The sequence below is a fragment of the Mobula birostris genome, chromosome 2, assembly GCF_030028105.1.
Source record: "Mobula birostris isolate sMobBir1 chromosome 2, sMobBir1.hap1, whole genome shotgun sequence".
NCBI classification, from domain to species: Eukaryota; Metazoa; Chordata; class Chondrichthyes; order Myliobatiformes; family Myliobatidae; genus Mobula; species Mobula birostris.
Window position 1 is genome coordinate 91,397,678 of NC_092371.1, and position 23,305 is coordinate 91,420,982.

The window sequence follows — 23,305 nt, forward strand, 5'->3', positions numbered from 1 at the left end:
AGGCCACACATGAATTAGAAAATGAAGCATTTCACAATGTAGTTACAATCATTTTACAAAAGAAACTGAAGTATCCACATTAAATACAGTATAGCAACAACATTTACACTTTAAACATCTCCATTACTAAAGAAATGGAATATTCTGCTGTGTATTCAGAGAAGGAAGTCTGAGAATCGGAGCAGGAGTGCAGAGGAAGCCATTTTGAATTTTTTGGGTTTTTTTCATCGGCGTTCAGAGAGGTGGGACTGCGCAGGCGTGTGATGTCGGGCAGTGAAGCGCGGAAGATTTAAAAGGAACAGAGCCTTATACAGAGGGCAGCATTGTTTTGCGGGCAGCGGAGTGAGCTGGGAGCAGTGTGAAGGCTTAAAGGCTTTGGCTCAACAGGCTTCACTGGAAACGGGCGAGGCGAGGAAGGTTTGGTATTCATTTTTTGTTGTTATTTGAGGAGAGGGGTAAGTATGAGTGTGAGGGCAGCTTGTTGTTCTCAGTGCCAGATATGGGAGGTCGTGGAGTCTCCCAGCCTCCCGGACGTCCACATCTGCACCAGGTACGCCGAGATGCAGCTCCTAAGAGACCGCGTTAGGGAACTGGAGCTGCAGCCCGATGACCTTCGTCTGGTCAGGGAGAGTGAGGAGTTGATAGAGAGAAGTTACAGGCAGGTAGTCACACTGGGGCCACAGGAGGCAGACAAGTGGGTCTCAGTTAGGAGGGGGAAGAGGAAGAGTCAGGTAATAGAGAGTGCCCCTTGACAATAAGTACTCCTGTTTGAGTACTGTTTTGGGGGACAGCTTACCTGGGGGAAGCAACAGTGGCCATGCCTCCGGCACAGAGTCCGACACTGTAGCTTGGAAGGGTAGGGAAAGGAAGAGGAGGGCAGTAGTAATAGGGGACCGGATAGTTTGGGGGTCAGATAGGCGATTCTGTGGACACAGTCCGGAGACTCGGATGGTAGTTTGCCTTCCTGGTGCCAGGGTCCGGGATGTTTCTGATCGTGTCCAAGATATCCTGAAGTGGGTGGGAGAGGAGCCAGAAGTCATGGTATGTATAGGTACCAATGACATTGGAAGGAAAAGGGGAGAGGTCCTGAAAGGAGAATATAGGGAGTTAGGAAGGGAGTTGAGAAAAAGGACCGCAAAGGTAGTAATTTCAGGATTACTGCCTGTGCCACGTGACAGTGAGAGTAGGAATGAAATGAGCTGGAGGATAAATGCGTGGCTGAGGGATTGGAGCAGGGGGCAGGGATTCAAGTTTTTGGATCATTGGGACCTCTTTTGGCACAGGTGTGACCTGTACAAAAGGGACGGGTTTCACTTGAATCCTAGGGGGACCAATATCCTGACGGGGAGATTTGCGAGGGCTACTGAGGTGACTTTAAACTAGAATAGTTGGGGGGTGGGAATCAAATTAAAGAGACTAGGAGAGAGGAGGTTAGTTCACAAATAGAGAAAGCTAGTAGACAGTGTGTGAGGGAGGATAGGCAGGGGACAGAGATCAGGAGCACTCAGACCAAAGATGTAGGGGACAAGGGAGAAAAAGATAACAAAGTTGTTTGCTTCATTAAGGATAAACAGAGAGTAAGAGGTTGACAGTTTCTTAAATGCATCTATTTTAATGCTAGGAGCATTGTAAGAAAGGTGGATGAGCTTAGAGCATGGATTGATACCTGGAGATATGATGATGTAGCTATTAGTGAAACGTCGTTGCAGGAGGGGTGTGATTGACAACTAAATATTCCAGGATTTCGTTGCTTCAGGTGTGATAGAATAGGAGGGGCAAGAGGGGGAGGTGTTGCATTGCTTGTCAGAGAAAATATAACAGCGGTGCTCTGGCAGGATAGATTAGTGGACTCGTCTAGGGAGGCTATTTGGATGGAATTGGGGAATAGGAAAAGCGTAGTGATGCTTATAGGGGTGTATTATAGACCACCTAATGGGGACCAAGAACTGGAGGGGCAAATTTGTAAGGAGATAGCAGATATTTGTAGTAAGCACAAGGTTGTGATTGTGGGAGATTTTAATTTTCCACACATAGACTGGGAAGCCCATACTGTAAAAGGGCTGGATGGTTTGGAGTTTGTCAAATGTGTGCAAGATAGTTTTTTGCAGCATACATAGAGGTACCAACTGGAGAAGGGGCAGTGTTGGATCTCCAGTTAGGGAATGAGATAGGGCAGGTGACGGAGGTATGTGTTGGAGAATACTTTGGGTCCAGTGATCACAATACCATTAGTTTCAAAATAATTATGGAGAAGGATAGGACTGGACCCAGGGTTGAGATTTTTGATTGGAGATAGGCTAACTTTGAGGAGATGCGAAAGGATTTAGAAGGAGTGGATTGGGACAATTTGTTTTATGGGAAGGATATAATAGAGAAATGGAGGTCACTTAAAGGTGAAATTTTGAAGGTACAGGATCTTTATGTTCCTGTTAGGTTGAAAGGAAAGGTTAAAAGTTTGAGAGAGCCCTGGTTTTCAAGGGATATAGGAAACTTGGTTCAGTAAAAGAGAGGGATCTACAATAAATATAGGCAGCTTGGAGTTAATGAGGTGCTCGAGGAATATAAAGAATGTAAAAAGAATCTTAAGAAAGAAATTAGAAAAGCTAACAGAAGATACGAGGCTGCTTTGGCAAGTAAGGTGAAAATAAATCCAAAGGGTTTCTACAGTTATATTAATAGCAAAAGGATAGTGAGGGATAAAATTGGTCCCTTAGAAAATCAGAGTGGACGACTATGTGCAGAGCCAAAAGAGATGGGGCGAACAATTTCTTTTCTTCAGTATTCGCTAAGGAGAAGAATATTGAATTGCGTAAGGTAAAGGAAACAGGAAGGGTAGTTATGGAAAGTATGACGATGAAAGAAGAGGAAGTACTGGCGCTTTTAAGGAATATAAAAGTGGATAAGTCTCCGGGTCCTGACAGGATATTCCCTAGGACCTTGAGGGAAGTTAGTGTAGAAATAGCAGGAGCTCTGACAGAAATATTTCAAATGTCATTAGAAACGGGGATGGTGCCGGAGGATTGGTGTATTGCTCATGTGGTTCCATTGTTTAAAAAGGGTTCTAAGAGTAAACCTAGCAATTATCGGCCTGTGAGTTTGACGTCAATGGTGGGTAAATTGATGGAAAGTATTCTTAGAGATGGTATATATAATTATCTGGATAGACAAGGTCTGATTAGGAACAGTCAACATGGATTTGTGAGTGGAAGGTCATGTTTGACAAATCTTATTGAATTTTTTGATGAGGTTACTAGGAAAGTTGACAAGGGTAAAGCGGTGGATGTTGTCTATATGGACTTCAGTAAGGCCTTTGACAAGGTTCCACACGGAAGGTTAGTTAGGAAGGTTCAATCGTTAGGTATTAATATCAAAGTAGTAAAATGGATTCAGCAGTGGCTGGATGGGAGACGCCAGAGAGTAGTGGTGGATAACTGTGTGTCAGATTGGAGGACGGTGTGTAGCGGTGTGCCTCAGGGATCTGTACTGGGTCCAATGTTGTTTGTCATATATATTAATGATCTGGATGATGGGGTGGTAAATTGGATTAGTAAGTATGCAGATGATACTAAGATAGGTGGCGTTGTGGATAATGAAGTAGGTTTTCAAGGATTGTAGAGAGATCTAAGCCAGTTAGAAGAGTGGGCTGAAAGATGGCAGATGGAGTTTAATGCTGAAAATGTGAGGTGCTACATTTTGGTAGGACTAATCAAAATAGGACATACATGGTAAATGGTAGAGCATTGAGGAATGCTGTAGAACAGAGGGATCTAGGAATAATGGTGCATAGTTCCCTGAAGGTGGAATCTCATGTGGATAGGGTGGTGAAGAAAGCTTTTGGTATGCTGGCCTTTATTAATCAGAGCATTGAGTATAGGAGTTGAGATGTAATGTTGAAATTGTCTAAGGCATTGGTAAGGCCAAATTTGGAGTATTGTGTACAGTTCTGGTCACCGAATTATAGGAAAGATGTCAATAAAATTGAGAGAATACAGAGGGGATTTACTAAAATGTTGCCTGGGTTTCATCTCCTAAGTTACAGAGAAAGATTGAACGTTAGGTCTTTATTCTTTGGAACGTAGAAGGTTGAGAGGGGACTTGACAGAAGTGTTTAAAATTATGAGGGGGATTGATAGAGTTGACGTGGATAGGCTTTTTCCACTGAGAATGGGGGAGATTCAAACAAGAGGACATGAGTTGAGAGTTAAAGGGCAAAAGTTTAGGAGTAACATGAGGGGGAACTTCTTTACTCAGAGAGTGGTGGCTGTGTGGAACGAGCTTCCAGCAGAAGTGGTTGAGGCAGTTTTGATGTTGTTGTTTAAAGTTAAATTGGATAGATACATGGACAGGAAAGGTTTATGGGCTGAGGGCAGGTCGGTGGGACTAGGTGAGAGTAAGAGTTCAGCACGGAATAGAAGGGCCAAGATGGCCTGTTTCCGTGCTGTAATTATTATATGGTTATATGGTATGGTGGGAAAGGCACCATAAAGCTGACCGAATGCATCAGCTCAGTTTAGGACCCATTATGGGAAGACATTGGAATTCTGAGTAAATACAGATGCAAAAAATTCATGTAAGATCTCCCCCATCTCTTTTAGTTCCACACATGAATGATCATTTTGATCTTCCAGAGGACCAATTTTGCCCCTTGCAATCCTTTTGCTCCTAATGTATCTGTAAAATCACTTAGGATTCTCCTTCACCTTGTCTGCTAGGGCAAACTCATACCTTCTTTTAGCCCTTCTGATTTCTATCTTAAGTGTTCTCTTATGTTTCTCACACTCCATAAGCACCTTACCTTCCAACACCTGCTGAGCACCTCCTTTTTTTCTCAACCAGGGCCTCAACCTCTTGAATACTCTAAACCTGTTGTCTTTACCTTTTATTCTGAAAGGCAGATAAAAGCTTTGTACTCTCAAAATTTCCACTTTTGAAAGCCTCCTCCTTACCAAGTTCACCTTTACCAGAAAACAGCTTGTTCCATTTGCCTGATCCTTTCTGATGCCATCAAAATTGGCCTTTCTCCAATTTAGAACCTCAACCAGAGGACCAGATCTGACTTTTTGCATATTAGAACATAGAACATAGAATAGTACAGCACAGTACAGGCCCTTCGGCCCACAATGTTGTGCCGACCCTCAAACCCTGCCTCCCGTATAAGCCCCCACCTTAAATTCCTCCATATACCTGTCTAGTAGTCTCTTAAACTTCACTAGTGTATCTGCCTCCACCACTGACTCAGGCAGTGCATTCTATTTCATATTATTTTGAAACTAATGGCTTATGATTACCGGATGCAAAATGTTCCTTTACATAAACTTCTGTCACCTGCCCTGCCTCATTCCCTAATAGCAGATCAAGTATTGCACAGTTGCTTGTTGGGACTTCTCTGTACTGATTAAGGAAACTTTCCTGAACACATTTGACAAACTCTATCCCATCTGGTCCTTTTACAGTAGGGGTGTCCCAGCCAATATGTGGAAAGTTAAAATCACCTTCTATAACCGACCTTATGTTTCTTGCAACAGTCTGCAATCTCTCTACAAGTTTGTTCCTCTCAATCCCTCGGGCTGTTGGGTGGTCTGTAGTATAGCCCTATTAACATGGCCATACCTTTCTTATTCCTTAATTGGTTTTTCACTCAAACCAGGCATATCTATACAGCAAAGATGCATACATTAGGAATCTCTTTATCAACTACAGGTCAGCATTGACTACCATCATCCCTTCAAAACTAATTCAAGACCTAGGCCTCAGTACCGCCTGTGCAATTGGTTTCTCGAATCCTTCGCTGGCAGTCCCCAGTCAGTTGGATTGGCAACAACATCGCCTCCACAATCTCCCTCAGCACAGGTGCACCACAAGGCTGTGTGCTTAGGCCTCTGCTCTACTTGCTCTATCGTAAGTTCAACCCCAATGCAATATTTAAGTTTGCTGAGGACACTACTGTCGTTGGCTGAATTAAAATGTGGTGATGAATCAGCATATAGGAGGGATACTGAAAATCTGGCTGAGTTTCCATAACACCATCCTCTTACTGAATGTCAACAAGATCAAGAAGCAGATTATCGACTTCAGGAGGAGGAAACTGGAAATCCATGAGTCAGTCCTCATCAGGTGATCAGAGATGGAGAGGGTCAGAAACTATAAATTCTTTAGTGATTTAATTTCAGAGGATCTGTCCTGGGCCCAGCACACATTGTAAGTGCAATTACAAAAATAGTACACAGTGCCTTTATTTCCTTAAAAGTTTGCAAAGATTTGGCAAGACATCTGAAACTTTGACAAATATCTATAGATGTGTGATGGAGGATATATTGAATGGTTACATCATGGCCTGGTATAGAAACACCAATGCTCTTGAACAGAATATCCTATAAGAAGTACTGGATATGGCCCAGTCCTTTGTGGGTGAAGCTCTCCCCAGCATGGAGTGGTGTCACAGGAAAGCAGCATCCATCATCAAGGATCCCCACCATCCAGGACATGTTCCCTTCTCAGGAAGACAGTACAGGAGCCTTAGGATTTACACCACCAAGTTCAGGAACAGTTACTACCCCTCAACCATCAAGGTCTTTAACCAAAGGGGATAACTTCACTCAGCTTCACTTGTCCCATCACTGAACTGTTCCCACAACCAATGGATTCACTTTCAAAGCATCTTCATCTCTTGTTCTCAATATTCATTGCTTATTTATTTTTTAAATTTATTACTATCAACACACAAGATGCTGGAGGAACTCAGTAGATCAGGCAGCATCTATGGAAATGAATAGATAATCAATATTTCAGCTCGAGGCCATTCTTCAGTCAAAAGCTGGTGGCTAAAATTATACAGAGATTTAAACAGACTGCCTGCCTTGAGGGTTATGAGTTCTGAAGACAGGTGACCGGACATAAAGGCTGCAGAACTTACTAAGTATTTCCTGCATTGTCTGGCTTATTTTAGATTTCTAGTGTGTGCTTCTTTGTGCCCTCATTTTCATGTAATGTTTTTAAAAACAGACACTGAACCACCGATGCCATCAACAAGTGACGTGGATCTTAATATATCCAGAGAACAACAGGACACAAACACAAGAACACGAAGCAAGAAAACCATTGCAACCTTTCAGGTAAACTACCTTCATTAGTTCACTCACCCATGCCTTCTATTCTATTTCATGGTTGGCTTTCTCCAGTCAAGACTTTGTACCAGGAATCTAACTTAAATTCCTCTTTTCTGGATGGGTCGTAACTAATAAACATGATCAGCTTTTGATTCTATGATTTTTCATTAACTACAGTAAACGCAATAAACCACTAATCCCCACAATGCCATTAAGTTCAGTGAGATCCTATTTCCTGTACCTCCTTTAGCCTGACCTTTTAATTAGCTTGCAGATAGTTCAAGTAGGTGACAAAGGGAGTGCCAATTCTCAGAAATACCTTCTCAATTTCCAGAGCATAGACTTTCTGAAGGGGCTGCAGAGATTCATAAGTCCATAGGACCATAAGATATAGGAGCAGAATTAGGATATTTGGCCCGTCAATTCTGCTCCACCATTTCATCACGGCTGATCCAATTTTCCTCTCAGCTCCAGTCTTCTGTCTTCTCCCCATATCTCTTCATGCCCTGTCCAATCAAGAATCATTTAACCTCTGCCTTAGATATACATAAAGACTTGGCCTCCACAGCTGCCTGTGGCAAAGAATTCCATAGATTCACTACTCTGCAGCTAAACAAATTCCTCCTCATCTCTGTTCTAAAAGGACGCCCCACTATTCTAAGGCTGCATTCTCTGGTCTTAGACATTCCTACCACAAGAAACTTCCTCTCCACATCACTCTATCAAGGCTCTTCACCATTCAATAAGTTTCAATGAGGTTACGCATCATTCTTCTCAATTCCAATGAATACAGGCCCAGAGCCATCAAACGCTCTTCATATGACAAACCATTCAATTCTGGAATCATTTTCATGAACCTCCTTTGAACCCTGTCCAGTTTCAACACTTCCTACCTAAGATAAGGGGCCCAAATCTGTTCACAATGCTCCAAGTGAGGCCTCACCAGTGCTTTATAAAGTCTCAACCCTACACCTTTGTTTTTATATTCTAGTCCGCTTGACATGAATGCTAGTATTGCATTTGCCTTCCTCATCACAGACTCAACCTGCAAATTAACCTTTAGGGAATCCTGCACAAGGACTCCCAGGACCCCTTGCACTTTAGTATTTAGTATTTTCTGTCCATTTAGAAAATAGTCAACCTTTATATTTCTTCTACCAAAGTGCATGACCATACACTTCCTGACACTGTATTCCATCTGCCATTTGTGAGGGCACTGAGAATAGGATGGACGGTTTAAAAAAAAGCAAAAATAATGTGCAGTCAGATTGTCAGGATGTGCAGGCAGATGATAGGACATAATTGCAACCAGCAGGGTGAGTATCAGTGTATTAGAGATGCTAAATCAAAAAGGGGTAGCAAATACAGTACTCAAAGCGTTATATCTCAATGCATGGAGTATAAGAAATAAGATGGATGATCTTGTGGCACTATTACAGATTGTCAGGTATGATGTTGTGGCCATCACTGAATCATGGCTGAAGGATGGTTGTAGTTGGGAGCTGAATGTCTAAGGTTACTCATTGTATCGGAGGGACAGGAAGATAGGCAGAGGTGTTGGCATGGCTCCACTGGCATCAAATCAGTAGAAAGATGTGACATAGGATCAGAAGATGTTGATTCCTTCTAGGTAGAGTTAAGAAACTGCAAGGGTAAATGGGCCCTGATGGCAGTTATATACAGGCCTCCCAGCAGTGGCTGAGATGTGAACTACAGATTACAACAGGAAATGGAAAAGACGTGTCAAAAGGACAATATTATGATAGTCATGGGAGATTTCAACATGGGAGATTGGGAAAATCAGGTCGGTAATGGATCTCAAGGCAGTGAGTTTGTTGATGACTTTATAGAGCAGTTTGTCATTGAGTCTACTAGAGGATCAGCTATATGGGATTGGGTGTTATGTAATGAACCAGAGGTGATTAGGGAGCTTAAGGTAAAAGAACCCTTAGTAGCCAGTATGATTGAGTTCAACTTGAAATTTGATAGGGAGAAAGTGAAGTCTGATGTAGCAGTATTTCAGTGGAGTGAAGGAAATTACAGTGGTATGAGAGAGGAGTTGGCCAAAGTAAATTAGAAGGAAGTGATATCAGCAGGGCAGCAATGGGAAAAATGAGGAAGGTGCAGGAAAGATATCTTCCAAAAATAAAGAAATACTCAAATGGCAAAATAGTACAACCATGGCTGACAAGGGAAGTCAAAGCTAATGTAAAAATAAAAGAGAGATAAGAGTGGACATAGGACCGCTAGAAAATGAGGCTGGAGAAATAATTACGAGGACCAAACAGATGGCAGATGAACTAATTGAGTATTTTGCATCAGTCTTCACTGTAGAAAACACTTGCAGTGTGTATGATGTTGAAGGGTGTGAGGGAAGAGAAGTGAGTCAGAATCAGGTTATTATCACTGGCATGTGTCATGGAATTTGTTAACAGCAGGAGTTCAAGCAATACATAATATACAAGAAGAAGAAAAAATAAGTAAAACAATTACAGTATACGTATATTGAATAGATTAAAAATCTGCAAAAACAGAAATAATATATATTGAAAAAGTAAGGTAGTGTTCATGCAATTACTATTACAAGGGAGAAGGTGCTCAAAAAGCTGAACGACCTAAGGATACATAAGTCACCCAGACCAGATAAACTGTTCTGAAAGAGGTAATGTTAGAAATTGTGGTGGCATTAGAAATGATCTTCCAAAAAAATCATTGGACTCTGGCATGATGCCAGAGGACTGGAAAACTGCAAATGTCACTCCACTCTTTAAGAAAGGAGGAAGGCAGCAGAAGAGAAATTATAGACCAGTTAGCCTGATCTCAGTGGTTGGGAAGATGTTGGAGTCAATTGTTAAGGATGAGGTTATAGAGTACTTGGTGACACAGGACAAGATAGTACAAAGTCAGCATGGTTTCCTTAAGGGAAAATCTTATCTGAAGAACCTGTCAGAATTCTTTGAAGAGATTACTAGTAGGATAGATAAAGGGGATGTGGTGGATGTTGCATATTTGGACTTTCAGAAGGCCTTGGGAAGCAGCCTCATGTGTGGCACCTTGTCAAAGTTAAGAGCCCATGGTATTACAGGAAAGTTCCTGGCATGGTTAGAGCATTGGCTGATTAGCTGGAGGCAACAAGTGGGAATGAAGGGATCCTTTTCTGGTTGGCTGCCAGTGACTAGTGGTGTTCCACAGGGGGTCAGTGCCTGGACCACTTCTTTTCATACTGTATATCAATGATTTAGATGATGGAATAGATGGATTTGTTGCCAAGTTTGCAGATGATACAAAGATTGGTGGAGGGGCAGGTAGTGTTGTGGAAGCAGGGAGGATGCAGAAGGAATTAGACAGATTAGGAGAATGGGCAAGAAAGTGGAAAATAAAAGAAGAGATAGTAAAAGATTTGAAAGGCTCTTCTTTCAGTTAGTCCTGACTAAGGGTCTCAGCCCAAAATGTCGACTGTACCTCTTCCTATAGATGCTGCCTGGCCTGTTGCGTTCCACCAGCATTTTTTATGTGTGTTGCTTGAAATTCCAGCATCTGCAGATTTCCTCGTGTTTTAGAAAATAAAAAATAGAAAATTTATTTCTTCTGCCAAAGTGCATGACCGTGCATTTTCCAACATTGTATTCCATTTTCCACTTTCTTGCCCATTCTCCTAATCTGTCTAATTCCTTCCTGCTTCCACAACACTACCTGCCCCTCCACCAATCTTTATATTGCAGACTATTTTCTAAATAGGGAGGAAATCCAAAAATCTGAGATGCAAAATGCCTTGGAAGTCCTTATGCAGAACACCTTAAAGGTTAACTTGCAGGTTGAGTTGGTGGTGAAGGCGGCAAATGCAACGTTGGCATTCATTTCAAGAGGTCTAGAGCAGAGATGTGATGCTGAGGCTTTATAAGGCACTGGTGAGATCTGACATTGAATATTGTGAACAGTTTGGGCTCCTCATCTAAGAAAAGATGTGCTGGCATTGGAGAGAATTTAGAGGAAGTTCACAAGGATGATTCCAGGAATGAAAAGGTTATTCGTACGAGGAACGTTTGATAGCTCTGGGCTGTACTCACTTGAATTTAGAAGGATGAAGTGGGATCTCATTGAAACCTTTAGAATGTTGAAAGGCCTAGACAGAGTAAATGTGGTGGGGGAGTCTAGGACAAGAGGCACAGCCTCAAGATAGAGTGGCATCCATTTGAAACAGAGATGGAGAAATTTCTTTATCCAGATGGTGGTGAATTTGTGGAATTTATTACCACAGGCAGCTATGGAGACCAGGTTGTTGGGTGTATTTAAGGCAGAACATGATAGATTCTTGATTGGACATGGCATCAAAGGTTATGGGGAGAAGGCCAGGGAGTGGGGCTGATATGGGGAAAAATGGATCAGCCATGATTGAATGGCAAAGCAGACTCGATGGGCCAAATGGCCTAATTCTGCTCCTATGTCTTATGGTCTTATTTCTTTGCCATTCTCCTCAGCTTTCTAAGTCATTCTGTAGCCTCTCTACTTCCTCAAAAGTACCTGTCCTGCTAATTATCTTCATTCCATCATCAAAATCATAGACCTGTAACGTAAAAAGAATCAGTCCCAACACAAAGCCCTGTGGAACACCACTAGTCACCAGCAGCCAGCCAGAAAAGGCTTGCTTTATTCCCACTCTTTGCCTCCTGTCAATCAGCCACTGCTTTATTCATGCCAGAATCTTTACTAAAATACCATGGGCTTCTAGCTTATTACGCAGCCTCATGTGGCATCTCGTCAATGGCCTTCTGAAAATCCAAGTACACAACATCAACCGATTTAGTCACAAGTTACTGTTCTCTGCAGCTGGGATATGAAGAATTTCCCATGTTCTTTTTACCTGCTGGGTGAGGTGTTTAAGAGGCTGTTACAAAGTCTCATGAAGGTGTAGAGAAGGGAGGGATATGGACATTGTGTAGGTAGAAGGGATTATTCCGTTAGGCATTTAATTTGTTTTACATAGCACCGTGGGCCTGTTCCTGTGCAGTTCTGTGCTCTAAGGCTTTATGCACCCAAGGTCCATCCAGAATTCCATAGAGGATCCTTAGGATCCATCTTCCTGAGATCGCCACCATCTCACTAAGTCTTCACCCAGTTCACTTCAACGTGATCCTCATTAATAAATGGTTGAGGGCACTATATTCTGTAAAGGCTTAGAGTATCAGACAACATCTCAGATGTAGTACTGAAATACTTCATTCTAGAAATAGTTGCATGTCTGACCATGCAACATCTGTATCTGCAGCGTGGCAAAATGCCCCAGTATGTTCTCCTTACAAACAACTCAAATCTCGGTAAATGCTGTACAGTTAGTCAATTCTCAATCATCAGCAATGTGTTGAATGTCATTGCCAATTGATGAAGGCAAGAATTCTCACAACATTTAAAGGAGTTACTGGTTGAGTACTTGAACCACCAAGGTATAGGAGACTAAGTGCTGGTAACTGGGATTAGTATAGATCAGGGGTTCCCAACCTTTATTTATACCATAGACCAATACCATTAAGCAAGGATCCATGGATCCCATGTTAGGAATCTGTGATATAGGTCAATACTTGATAGAGTGGACACAATCGGGTAAAGGGCCTCTGCTTGTAAACTGGATGAACAGAAGGGTGTGAAACTTGATACTGTATAATTATTCCATACTCTGTTTTAGACTTGTTCTTTTGTTAATCCTTCACATCAGTTACTAGAAGTGTATGGGTTTTCACAAACAGGAGAAAATCTGCAGATGCTGGAAATTCTGCTTATTCTTTCCAGTCTATAGAAACCATAGAAACTACAGCACAGAAACAGGCCTTTTGGCCCTTCTTGGCTGTGCCGAATCATTTTCTGCCAACTCCCACTGACCTGCACATGGACCATATCCCTCTATACACCTCCCATCCATGTATCTGTCCAATTTATTCTTGAATGTTAAAAAAGAACCCGCATTTACCTCCTCATCTGGCAGCTCTTTCCGTACTCCCACCACTCTCTGTGTGAAGAAACCCCCCCAATGTTCCCTTTAAACTTTTCCCCCCTCACCCTTAACCCATGTCCTCTGGTTTTTTTCTCCCCTTGCCTCAGTGGAAAAAGCCTGCTTGCATTAACCCTATCTATACCCATCATAATTTTATATAACTCTATCAAATCTCCCCTCATTCTTCTATGCTCCAGGAAATAAAGTCCTAACCTATTCAACCTTTCTCTGTAACTGAGTTTCTCAAGTCCTGGCAACATCCTTGTAAACCTTGTCTGCACTCTTTCAACCTTATTTACATCCCTCCTGTAATTTGGTGACCAAAACTGAACACAATACTCCAGATTCGGCCTCACCAATGCCTTATACAACCTCATCATAACATTCCAGCTCTCATACTTTGATTAATAAAGGCCAATGTACCAAAAGCTCTCTTTATGACCCTATTTACCTGTGACGCCACTTTTAGGGAATTTTGTATCTGTATTCCCAGATCCCTCTGTTCTACTGCACTCCTCAGTGCCTTACCATTAACCCTGTATATTCTACCTTGGTTTGTCCTTCCAACGTGCAACACCTCACACCTGTCTGTATTAAACTCCATCTGCCATTTTTCAGCCCATTTTTCCAGCTGGTCTAAGTCCCTCTGCAGGCTCTGAAAACCTTCCTCACTGTCTACTACATCTCCAATCTTTGTATCATCAGCAAATTTGCTGATCCAATTTACCACATTATCATCCAGATCATTGATATAGATGACAAATAACAATGGACCCAGCACTGATCCCTGTGACACACCACAAGTCACAGGCCTGCACTCAGAGAAGCAATTCTCTACTACCACTCCTTGGCTTCTTCCATTGAGCCAATGTCTAATCCAATTTATCATCTCTCCATGTATACCTAGCGACTGAATTTTCCTAACTAACCTCCCATGCGGGACCTTGTCAAAGGCCTTACTGAAGTCCATGTAGACAATATCCACTGCCTTCCCTTCATCCACTTTCCTGGTAACCTCCTCGAAAAACTCCAATAGATTGGTCAAACATGACCTACCACGCACAAAGCCATGTTGACTCTCCCTAATAAGTCCCTGTCTATCCAAATGCTTGTAGATCCTGTATCTTAGTACTCTCTCCAATAACTTACCTTCTACCGACGTTAAATTTACGGGCTTATAATTTCCCGGATTAATTTTCGATCCTTTTTTAAACAACGGAACAACATGAGCAATGTTGTTGTCCAATCCTCCAGCACCTCACCTGTAGACAGCGACATTTTAAATATTTCTGCCAGGGCCCCCGCAATTTTAACACTAGTCTCCTTCAAGGTCCGAGGGAACACCCTGTCAGGTCCCGGGGATTTATCCACTTTAATTTTCCTCAAGACAGAAAGCACCTCCTCCTTTTCAATCTGTACAGTTTCCATGATCTCACTACTTGTTTCCCTTAATTCCATAGACTTCATGCCAGTTTCCTTAGTAAATACAGACGCAAAAAACCTATTTAAGCTCTCCCCCGTTTCCTTTGGTTCCGCACATAGCCGGCCACTCTGATCTTCAAGAGGACCAATTTTATCCCTTACAATCCTTTTACTCTTAATATACCTGTAAAAGCTCTTTGGATTATCCTTCACTTTGACTGCCAAGGCAACCTCATGTCTTCTTTTAGCCCTCCTGATTTCTTTCTTAAGTATTTTCTTGCACTTCTTATACTCCTCAAGCACCTTATTTACTCCGTTTCCTATACATGTCATACAACTCCCTCTTCTTCTTTATCAGAGTTGCAATATCCCTTGAGAACCAAGGTTCCTTATTCCTATTCCCTTTGCCTTTAATCCTGACAGGAACATACAAACTCTGCACTCTCAAAATTTCTCCTTTGAAGGCTTCCCACCTACCGATCACATCTTTGCCAGAGAACAACCTGTCCCAATCCATGCTTTTTAGATCCTTTCTCATTTCTTCAAATTTGGCCTTTTTCCAGTTCAGAACCTCAACCCTAGGACCAGATCTATCCTCGTCCATGATCAAGTTGAAACTAATGGTGTTATGATCACTGGAACCAAAGTGCTCCCCTACACAGACTTCCGTCACTTGTCCTAACTCGTTTCCTAACAGGAAATCCAATATTGCATCCCCTTTAGTTGGTCTCTCTATATATTGATTTAGAAAACTTTCCTGAACACATTTTACAAACTCTAAACCATCTAGACCTCTAACAGTATGGGTGTCCCAATCAATATATGAAAAATTAAAATCCCCTACCACCACAACTTTATGTTTCCTGCAGTTGCCTGCTATCTCTCTGCAGTTTGCTCTTCCAATTCTCGTTGACTATTGGGTGATCTGTAATACAATCCCACTAATGTGGCCATACCTCTTCTGTTTCTCAGCTCCATCCACAGGGACTCAGTAGACAAGCCCTCTAATCTGTCCTGCCTGAGCACTGCTGTAATATTTTCCCTAACAAGCAATGCTACTCCCCCACCTTTCAATCCTCTGCCTCGATCACATCTGAAACATTGGAACCCTGGAATATTAAGCTGCCAGTCCTGCCCCTCCTGTAGACAAGTTTCACTAATTATTATAACGTCATAATTCCACATGTCAATCCACGTCCTCAACTCATCCGCCTTCCCCGCAATACTCCTAGCATTGAAATATATATACCTCAGAAGATTTTTACCACCACTCACAACTTTTCTATTAGCGGATTTGCTTGAACTTTTAACACCATTTATTTTCACCCCAGCCACACTGTCAGCTCTGGCACTCTGGTTCCCATTCCCCTGCAAATCTAGTTTAAAGCCTCCCCAATAGCACTAACAAACCCCCCTGTAGTTCAAGTGTAACCCGTCTCTCTTGTACAGGTCCCACCTGCCCCAGAAGAGGTCCCAATGATCCTGAAATCTGAAACCCTGCCCCCTACATCAGTTCCTCAGCCACTTGTTCATCCTCCAGAACATCCTATTCCTACCCTCACTGGCACGTAGCACAGGTAGCAATCCTAGATTACCACCCTCAAGGTCCTGCTTTTCAACTTCCTACCAAGCTCTCTATACTCACTCTCCAGGACCTCCTCACTCTTCCTTGCTATGTCATTGGTACTGATGTGCACCACGACATCTGGCTGATCACCCTCCCACTTCAGAATGTCATGCAAGCGATCAGAGACATCCTTGACCCTGGCACCCGGGAGGCAACAAACCATTCTGGATTCTCTGTCATGACCACAGAACCTCCTGTCTGTACCTCTAACTATCCAGTCCCCTATCACTACCACTCTCCTCCCTTCTGCACTGCAGAGCCAGACTCAGTACCAGAGATCCGGCTACTGCAGCTTGTCCCAGGTAAGTTAACCCCCCCCCCCCCAACAGTATCCAATGCGGTATACTTGTTGTTGAGGGGAATGGCCACAGGGGAACCTTGCTCTGCCTGCCCTTTCCTCTTCCCTCACCTGACAGTGACCCAATTTCCTGTGCTCTGCCCCTTCGGCGTAACTACCTCCCTGTAGCTGCTATCTATAATCTCCTCATTCTCCCGAATGATCCGCAGGTCATCCAGCTCCTGCTCCAGTTCCCCAACATGGTTTGTTAGGAGCTGCAGCTGGATGCACTTCTTGCAGGTGGCGTTGTCAGGGACACTGGAGGGCTCCCTGACTTCCCACATCCTGCAAGAGGAGCATTCCAACATCCTGCCTGGCATTCTCTCTACTCTAAACAATCTGAACAAAAAAACCTACTGGAACCTACCCTGGCCTCTGCCTGTTCTCGCCGAAGCCTGTTGAGCTAAAACCGTCCCACTCTGACTCAGTCCACTCCGACGATGGCCGCTGTATATGGTGGTCTGCTTTTAAACCTTGGCGTGCTACGTCACACGCCTGCGCAGTGCAGACCCTTTTCCCCGAGCAGTGTTTAAAAAAAAAATGACTTTTTCTACCCGATTTCTTCACTCCCTTCTTCAGCTGCTTGCTTCGACAGTTGAAGGTCTCAGGGTGAAATGTCAACTGTAGCTCTTTTGCATAGATTTTACTTGGCCTGCTGAGTTCCTCCTGTGCTTCGTGTATGGGACTTGGTCTTTTACCAATTATTTTACACATTGCTTTAGACTTCATGTTTTGTACATCTTTATATGCATGACTTCAGGATTGAAGGACATCCATTTAGAACTGAGATGCCGAGAAATTACTTTAGTCGGAGGGTAGTAAATCTGTGGAATTTATAGCCGTGAGTGGCTGTGAAGGCCAACTCACTGGGTGCATTTAAGGCAGAGATAGATGTAGCCAGGGCATCAAAGGGTATGGAGAGAAGGCAGGGGAGTGGGGATGACTGGAAGAATTGGATCAGCCCGTGATTGAATGGCACAGCAGACTCGATGGGCCAAATGGCCTACTTCTGCTCCTATATCTTATGCTCTTATAGTCTTAATACCCTGCAGCAGCCTTGAACTATTCCTTCTCTACATTGATCCAAATGCTTATCTTTCCTTACTGTGTGAGAATTAGGATCTCAAGTTTTAGAGGATGTGGGTACTGGGGCCCCTGTGAGCTTTTGGAAATTGTGTGAAAAATCACTTGTCAGCTAACTGCTCAAACGTTGAGGTTTCCAACCATCAGACAACGGAATGATTCTTCAAGCGTCAGACAGCGGAATGAGATCTGCAATTGTCAGCTAACAGATTACAGGATCTTCCCATATTTGGATTTTTAGATTGGCTTTGATAAAGTCCAAATTAAAAGAAGTTGTGCAAAACTGAAACACTTGGGAACATGGTTAGTCTACTAGCATAGTTGGCAGACCAAATAAAAGATGGGAATAACAAGCCTTTTCCTGGTTTCAGCCAGTTGGGCAACAGGTATCATGTTTGGGCACAGGCGTTTCACAATATATTATAATGCTTTTTATGAGGTAACTAGATACAATATTTCTAATTTGTTGATGACTTAAAACTTGATGGAATTGCGTTGTAAAAAAGATGCAGTTTTGAAGGGTGGACATGGCAGATGCTGTATGATGTGGATAAATTGAAGTCACTCACTGTAGTATGAAAAACAGAAAAGTAAAGTATTGATTAAATGATGAAAAATTGATGCGTAAAGAGGCAGGTGTTCTTTCTCTGAAAGCAATCTGCAGGTGCAGCAAATAGTTAAGCAAATGGCATCTAGCTTTTATTGCAAGAGACTAAGTGCAAGAGCAAGGGTTTTGCATTGAAATTATTTTAGGCCTGGGTAAGATCATATTTGGAGCATCTGTGCAAGTTTGGTTTTATCTAGGAATGAATCCCCTTGCCTGAGAGGGAATGCAACAAAAGTTCACCATACTAACTTCTGGGATTACAGGACCTTTGTATGAGGAATGATTAAATTGACTGGACTTGTATTTATTTGCTAGAGTTCAGAAGAGGAGGAGATCTAACTGAAATATACAAAATTTTGACAAGGTTTGACATGCTAGAGACACAAAAGGTGGCATATGTTAGAATCTGAAGCAGCAAGCAATGTGCTGGAGAAACTCAACAGCTTGAGCACCATCAGCTGGTAGGCAGACAGAACTGCCGATGTTTCAGGATGAAACTGCAACTAGGACTGATACTGTTTGACCTGTTGGTTTCCTCCAACAGATTTTTGCTTGACAGGGAGGGTGTTACCTTGGGGGAATCCAGGGTCAGGAGCCACAGTCTCAGGATATGGGGTAAAATATGTGAAGCAAAGATGAGAAATTTCTTCACACGGAGGATGATGAGCTTATAGAATTCTCCATTGCAAAGAGCTTTAAGACGAGATTGCTGCATCTAGTTAAGAAGAATGATAGGCAGAAAACGTGTATGAGGAAAGAGTCAGAATGTGGTATGAAACTAGATCATCTCCATGTTTATTTTAGTACCAAGTTCAAAGTGTCAAATATCTTATTCCTGCTCCACTTCTCTATGTTTCCATGTGCCAACACCATCTTTTCGTATTGTTGCAGATTTACAGCACAGAGCTGGAGAAGGAATACAACAATTTTCAAGACTGGCTTTATATCTTCCCTCTATACCGGGGGAAAGCCAGTGAAGATGAGTTTGGAGATAATGTTGACGATCGAGTTATGGGCAAATGCAAGGTCAACCTCAATACCTTTATGTAATCTCTTGCTTATGGAGTTCTTTAGGAATTAATTCAAAACATGTGCAGTCCTTTTTCATTAGCAAGAAAGGTGAAGAAATTGTAAAAGAAGAATTTTAGCAAGACTTCAGGCAAAGTTCCACATGCAAGCCTGACAAAAATGTTAATCTAAAGCAATGTTACAAATTGGCTATGTGGCTAAAAGCAAAGGTGAAAGTTTGTTGGGGGCCTATAATACATTAAAGTGATAACCGTTTTTTGTTTCTAATTCTATCTATATGGCCTCTCTGGATGATCTCCCAGGAATATCCTCTCTATGCACTGTCCTTCCACATCAAAATGTTAATCTTCTCCTCTCTTACCTGTACCTCGATCACACTTGTGGTATTTGCGTTCTGGAACATTACTGGTCCTACCTCTTCTGGAACATTGAGTTGTCAGTCCTACCTTTCTTTCAGCCATGTTTCTGTTATGGCTCTAATATCCCAGTGCTCAGAAACAACTTACACCCTGAGTACTCCAATATTTAAATCTGTTTGGGTAGGAGGGGTTTAGAGAGATGGCCAGCAATAACCCAATGGAGATTGTGTGGTGGGCTCCATGTTGCATGTCTGAGTTGGGCCAAAGGGATGGAATGATGGAATAGCAAAGCTGACTTGATAGGCTGAATGGTCTAATTCTGCTCCAATGTCTTATGGCTTGTTTCCATGCTATATACTCAATGACTATCATATTCATCTGTTAATAAATGGACAGACAAAGGCAGACATGTAAGGTGCCCTGAAGGTGGCAGTAGAGGTAGATAGATGGATGATGAAGGCTAAAACATGGTGCATTGCTTGCAGTGTGTTTGCTCATTACAGGAAAGATGTGGAGGCCTCAGGGAGGGTATAAAAGCAGTTTACCAGGATGCTTCCTGGATTAGACGCTATGAGTCATAAGGAGAGGTTAGGCAAATATGAATTGTTTTTCCTGAAGTGTCAGAGACAGAAGTTTATAAAATTCTGAGAGGTGTGGGTAGGGCACAGAGTCAGAATCGTTCTCCCAGTGCAGTAATACTGAACACTAGAGAAAATATCTTTAAGGTGAGAGAGGGAGAGTTTAAAGGGGAAGTGTGTGGCAAGATTTTTTTTAAACAGAGGATGATGGGTCTCTGGAATATGCTGCTGGGGTAACAGTAGAAATTGATACAAGAATGGCATTCAGGAGACTTTTTGATAGCCTCACGAATGTGCAGGAAATAGAGAGATAGATATTATGTTTCACAGGTACATTTCAAAGGTACATTTAATGTCAGAGAAATGTATACAATTTCAGTTCTGGTCACCTCACCACAGGAAGGATGTGGTAACCATAGAAAGGGTGCAGAGGAGATTTACAAGGATGTTGCCTGGATTGGGGAGCACGCCTTATGAGAATAGGTTGAGAGAACTCAGCATTTTTTCCTTGGAGCGATGGAGGGCGAGAGCTGACCTGATAGAGGTGTATAAGATGATGAGAGGCATTGATCGTGTGGATATTCAGAGGCTTTTTCCCAGGGCTGTAATGGCTATCATAAGAAGGCAGAGTTTTAAGGTGCTTGGAAATAGGTACAGAGGAGATGTCAGGGGTAAGATTTTTATGCAGAGTGGTGAGTGTGTGGAATGGGCTGTAGGCGACGGTGGTGGAGGCAGATATGATGGGGTCTTTTAAGAGACTCCTGGACAGGTGCATGGAGTTCAGAAAAATAGAGGGCTATGAGTAACCCTAGGTAATTTCTAAGGTAAGGACTTGTTTGGCACAGCTTTGTGGGCCAAAGGGCTATAGGTTTTCTATGTTTCTGTGTTTCTAATATACATCCTGAAATACTTTTCCTTTGCAACCATCCACGAAAACAGAGGAGTGCCCCAAAGAATGAATGACAGTTAAATGTCAGAACCTCAAAGCACCCCCCAGCTCCCTCCTCCCAAGTGTAAGCTGCAGCAAAGCAACAACCCCCCTCCCCACCAGCAAAAAAAACATCGGGGCACCCCACCGAGCACTCAAGTATGCAGCAAAGTACTAATAAAGACACAGACTTGCAGTACCCCAAAGACTACTCATTCACTCTGTAATTTGACATACCACAGGTTCTCCTTACGATGTCAAAAATGTGTTGCATCGCTTTTTCCGAGCTCTGTGCCCAAAAAACTTGGGTCTCTGAGTACACAGCCAGCAGCCAGCTTGCTGCTTTTGATCTTCCATCTCCCATGACACTCCAGTTTCCTGCGGTGGCACTGACCTCGAGTCCACCCGCCTCCAGAGCCACGATATCCTGAAACCCTGAAGGCACGCTAGTCTTCTAGGCCTCGTCCTTGACATATCAAATAGCGGCCAGTCGTGAGACCCTGAGAGCAGGTTCAATTTCTGCAAAGAATAGAAGTCAGCATGTAACCAGGTCAGGGTCCTCAAAAGAACCCTAAAAGAGAAAAGTAGAGATATTATGTGTAGGCAGAAGAGATTAATTTTACATCATGTTACAGATTGTTGCTGGGACTTGAGGACCTGAGTTATAGAAAAGATTCGGACTTTATTCCTGAAAATATAGAAGATTGAGGGGAGATTTGAAAGAGATGTACAAAATTATGAGGGGTATAGATATGGTAAATGCAAGTAGACTTTTTCCACTGAGGTTGTATGAGACTACAACTAGAGGTCAATGGTTTAAGGGGAACACGAGGGAAAACTTCTTCACGCAGAGGGTGGTGGGAGTGTGTAACGAGCTGCCAGTGTAACTGATGGAAGCAGGCTCAACTTCAACATTTAATATAAATTTGTATAGTTACGCGGATGGGAGGACTATGGTTCAGGTGTCGGTTGATGGGAGTAGGCAGATTAATCATTTGGCATGGACTAAAGGGCTTGTTTTGTGCTGTAGTGTACTATGACTATGACTCTACGTTCTATGACTTCAACTTCCTTTGCTCTTTCCCCTTAGCCCTGCAAATATTTGTTCTTAAATATTTATCCAATTCTCTTTTGAATGTCAAAGTTGAATCTGGATTCACCACATTTCCAGAGGCATTAAAGAGGCTCTTAGAATGTTGGAGATCTGTGGGGAGAGGGAGCTAGTTTAGATAGACATATCATGACTATGTTCATTAGTTAGGGTCAATGCCCATGCCGTACAGTTCTCAAGTTCAAGTTAATTGTCATCTGACTGTATATATACAACCAAATGAAACAATGTTCCTGCGGACCATGTGTGCCCAATGGACATATCACTCGCATAGCACATAAACCAAAATATTACTATCAATAAATTAATATAACTCACAATGCATGAGGCACAGGTAGACACTAAACAGTACAGTAAACAGCTCACTCTCCTACTGACGAGACCTTAGAGTATTGTCAAGGGGCAGAAGCTGTTACTCAGTCTGGCAGTCCAAATCCTTGTGCTTCTGTACCTCCTTCCTGACAGTAGAGGGTCAAAGAGATTGTGGAGTGGGTGGTAGGGATCCTCAAAAAATGCTTTGGGCCCTTCATGTACAATGATCCCTGTAAATGTTACAAATAGTGGTGGGGGGACACCTCAATGGTCCTTTCTGGAGTTTTTATTATCCTCTGTAGAGCCTTGCGGTCTGATGCCTTGCAGCTTCCATACCACACAGTGATGCAGCCAGAGAGGACAGTTGATGGTGCTCTTGTAGAAGTTGTTAGAATGAGGACAGGTAACATTGCACACCTCAGTCTCCTCAAAAAATGCCGTTTTTGAGCAGTGAGGAAGTATTGTGGATCCAGGTTAGATGCACAGCGAGGAACTTGGTGCTCTTCACTCCCCCACGGCAGAGATATTGATGTGTAAGAGAGCGTAAATGACTTGCACCTTCCTGAAGTCCGCAATCATCTCTTCCGCCCCTGCACCTCTAATGTTTGAATTGTCTCCCCTTTTAGATAACAGTCCACACTATTCTTCCTTTTACAAAATGCATTATCATATTTTCCCAACACTATATTCCATCTGCCACTTTTTTTGCCCATTCTTCCAATTCGTCTAAACCCTGCTGCAATCGCATTGCTTCCTCCCCATCTACCTTCGTATCATCCGCAAACGTTGCCACAAAGCTATCAATTCCACTATCTAAGTC

The 23,305-nt window shown here is 42.7% G+C and overlaps 1 protein-coding gene across 4 annotated transcripts in view; it reads left to right on the top strand.

Moving 5' to 3' along the window:
- Positions 1-23,305, top strand: part of fer1l4 (fer-1 like family member 4) — a 353,096-nt gene that overhangs the window by 218,085 nt on the left and 111,706 nt on the right. For all 4 annotated transcript variants that reach the window (XM_072244965.1, XM_072244971.1, XM_072244979.1 and 1 more), the window contains exons 33-34: positions 7,003-7,112; positions 19,060-19,194. In XM_072244965.1, coding sequence (XP_072101066.1) covers positions 7,003-7,112; positions 19,060-19,194 — 245 coding nt within the window. The remainder of the gene's footprint in view (positions 1-7,002; positions 7,113-19,059; positions 19,195-23,305) is intronic.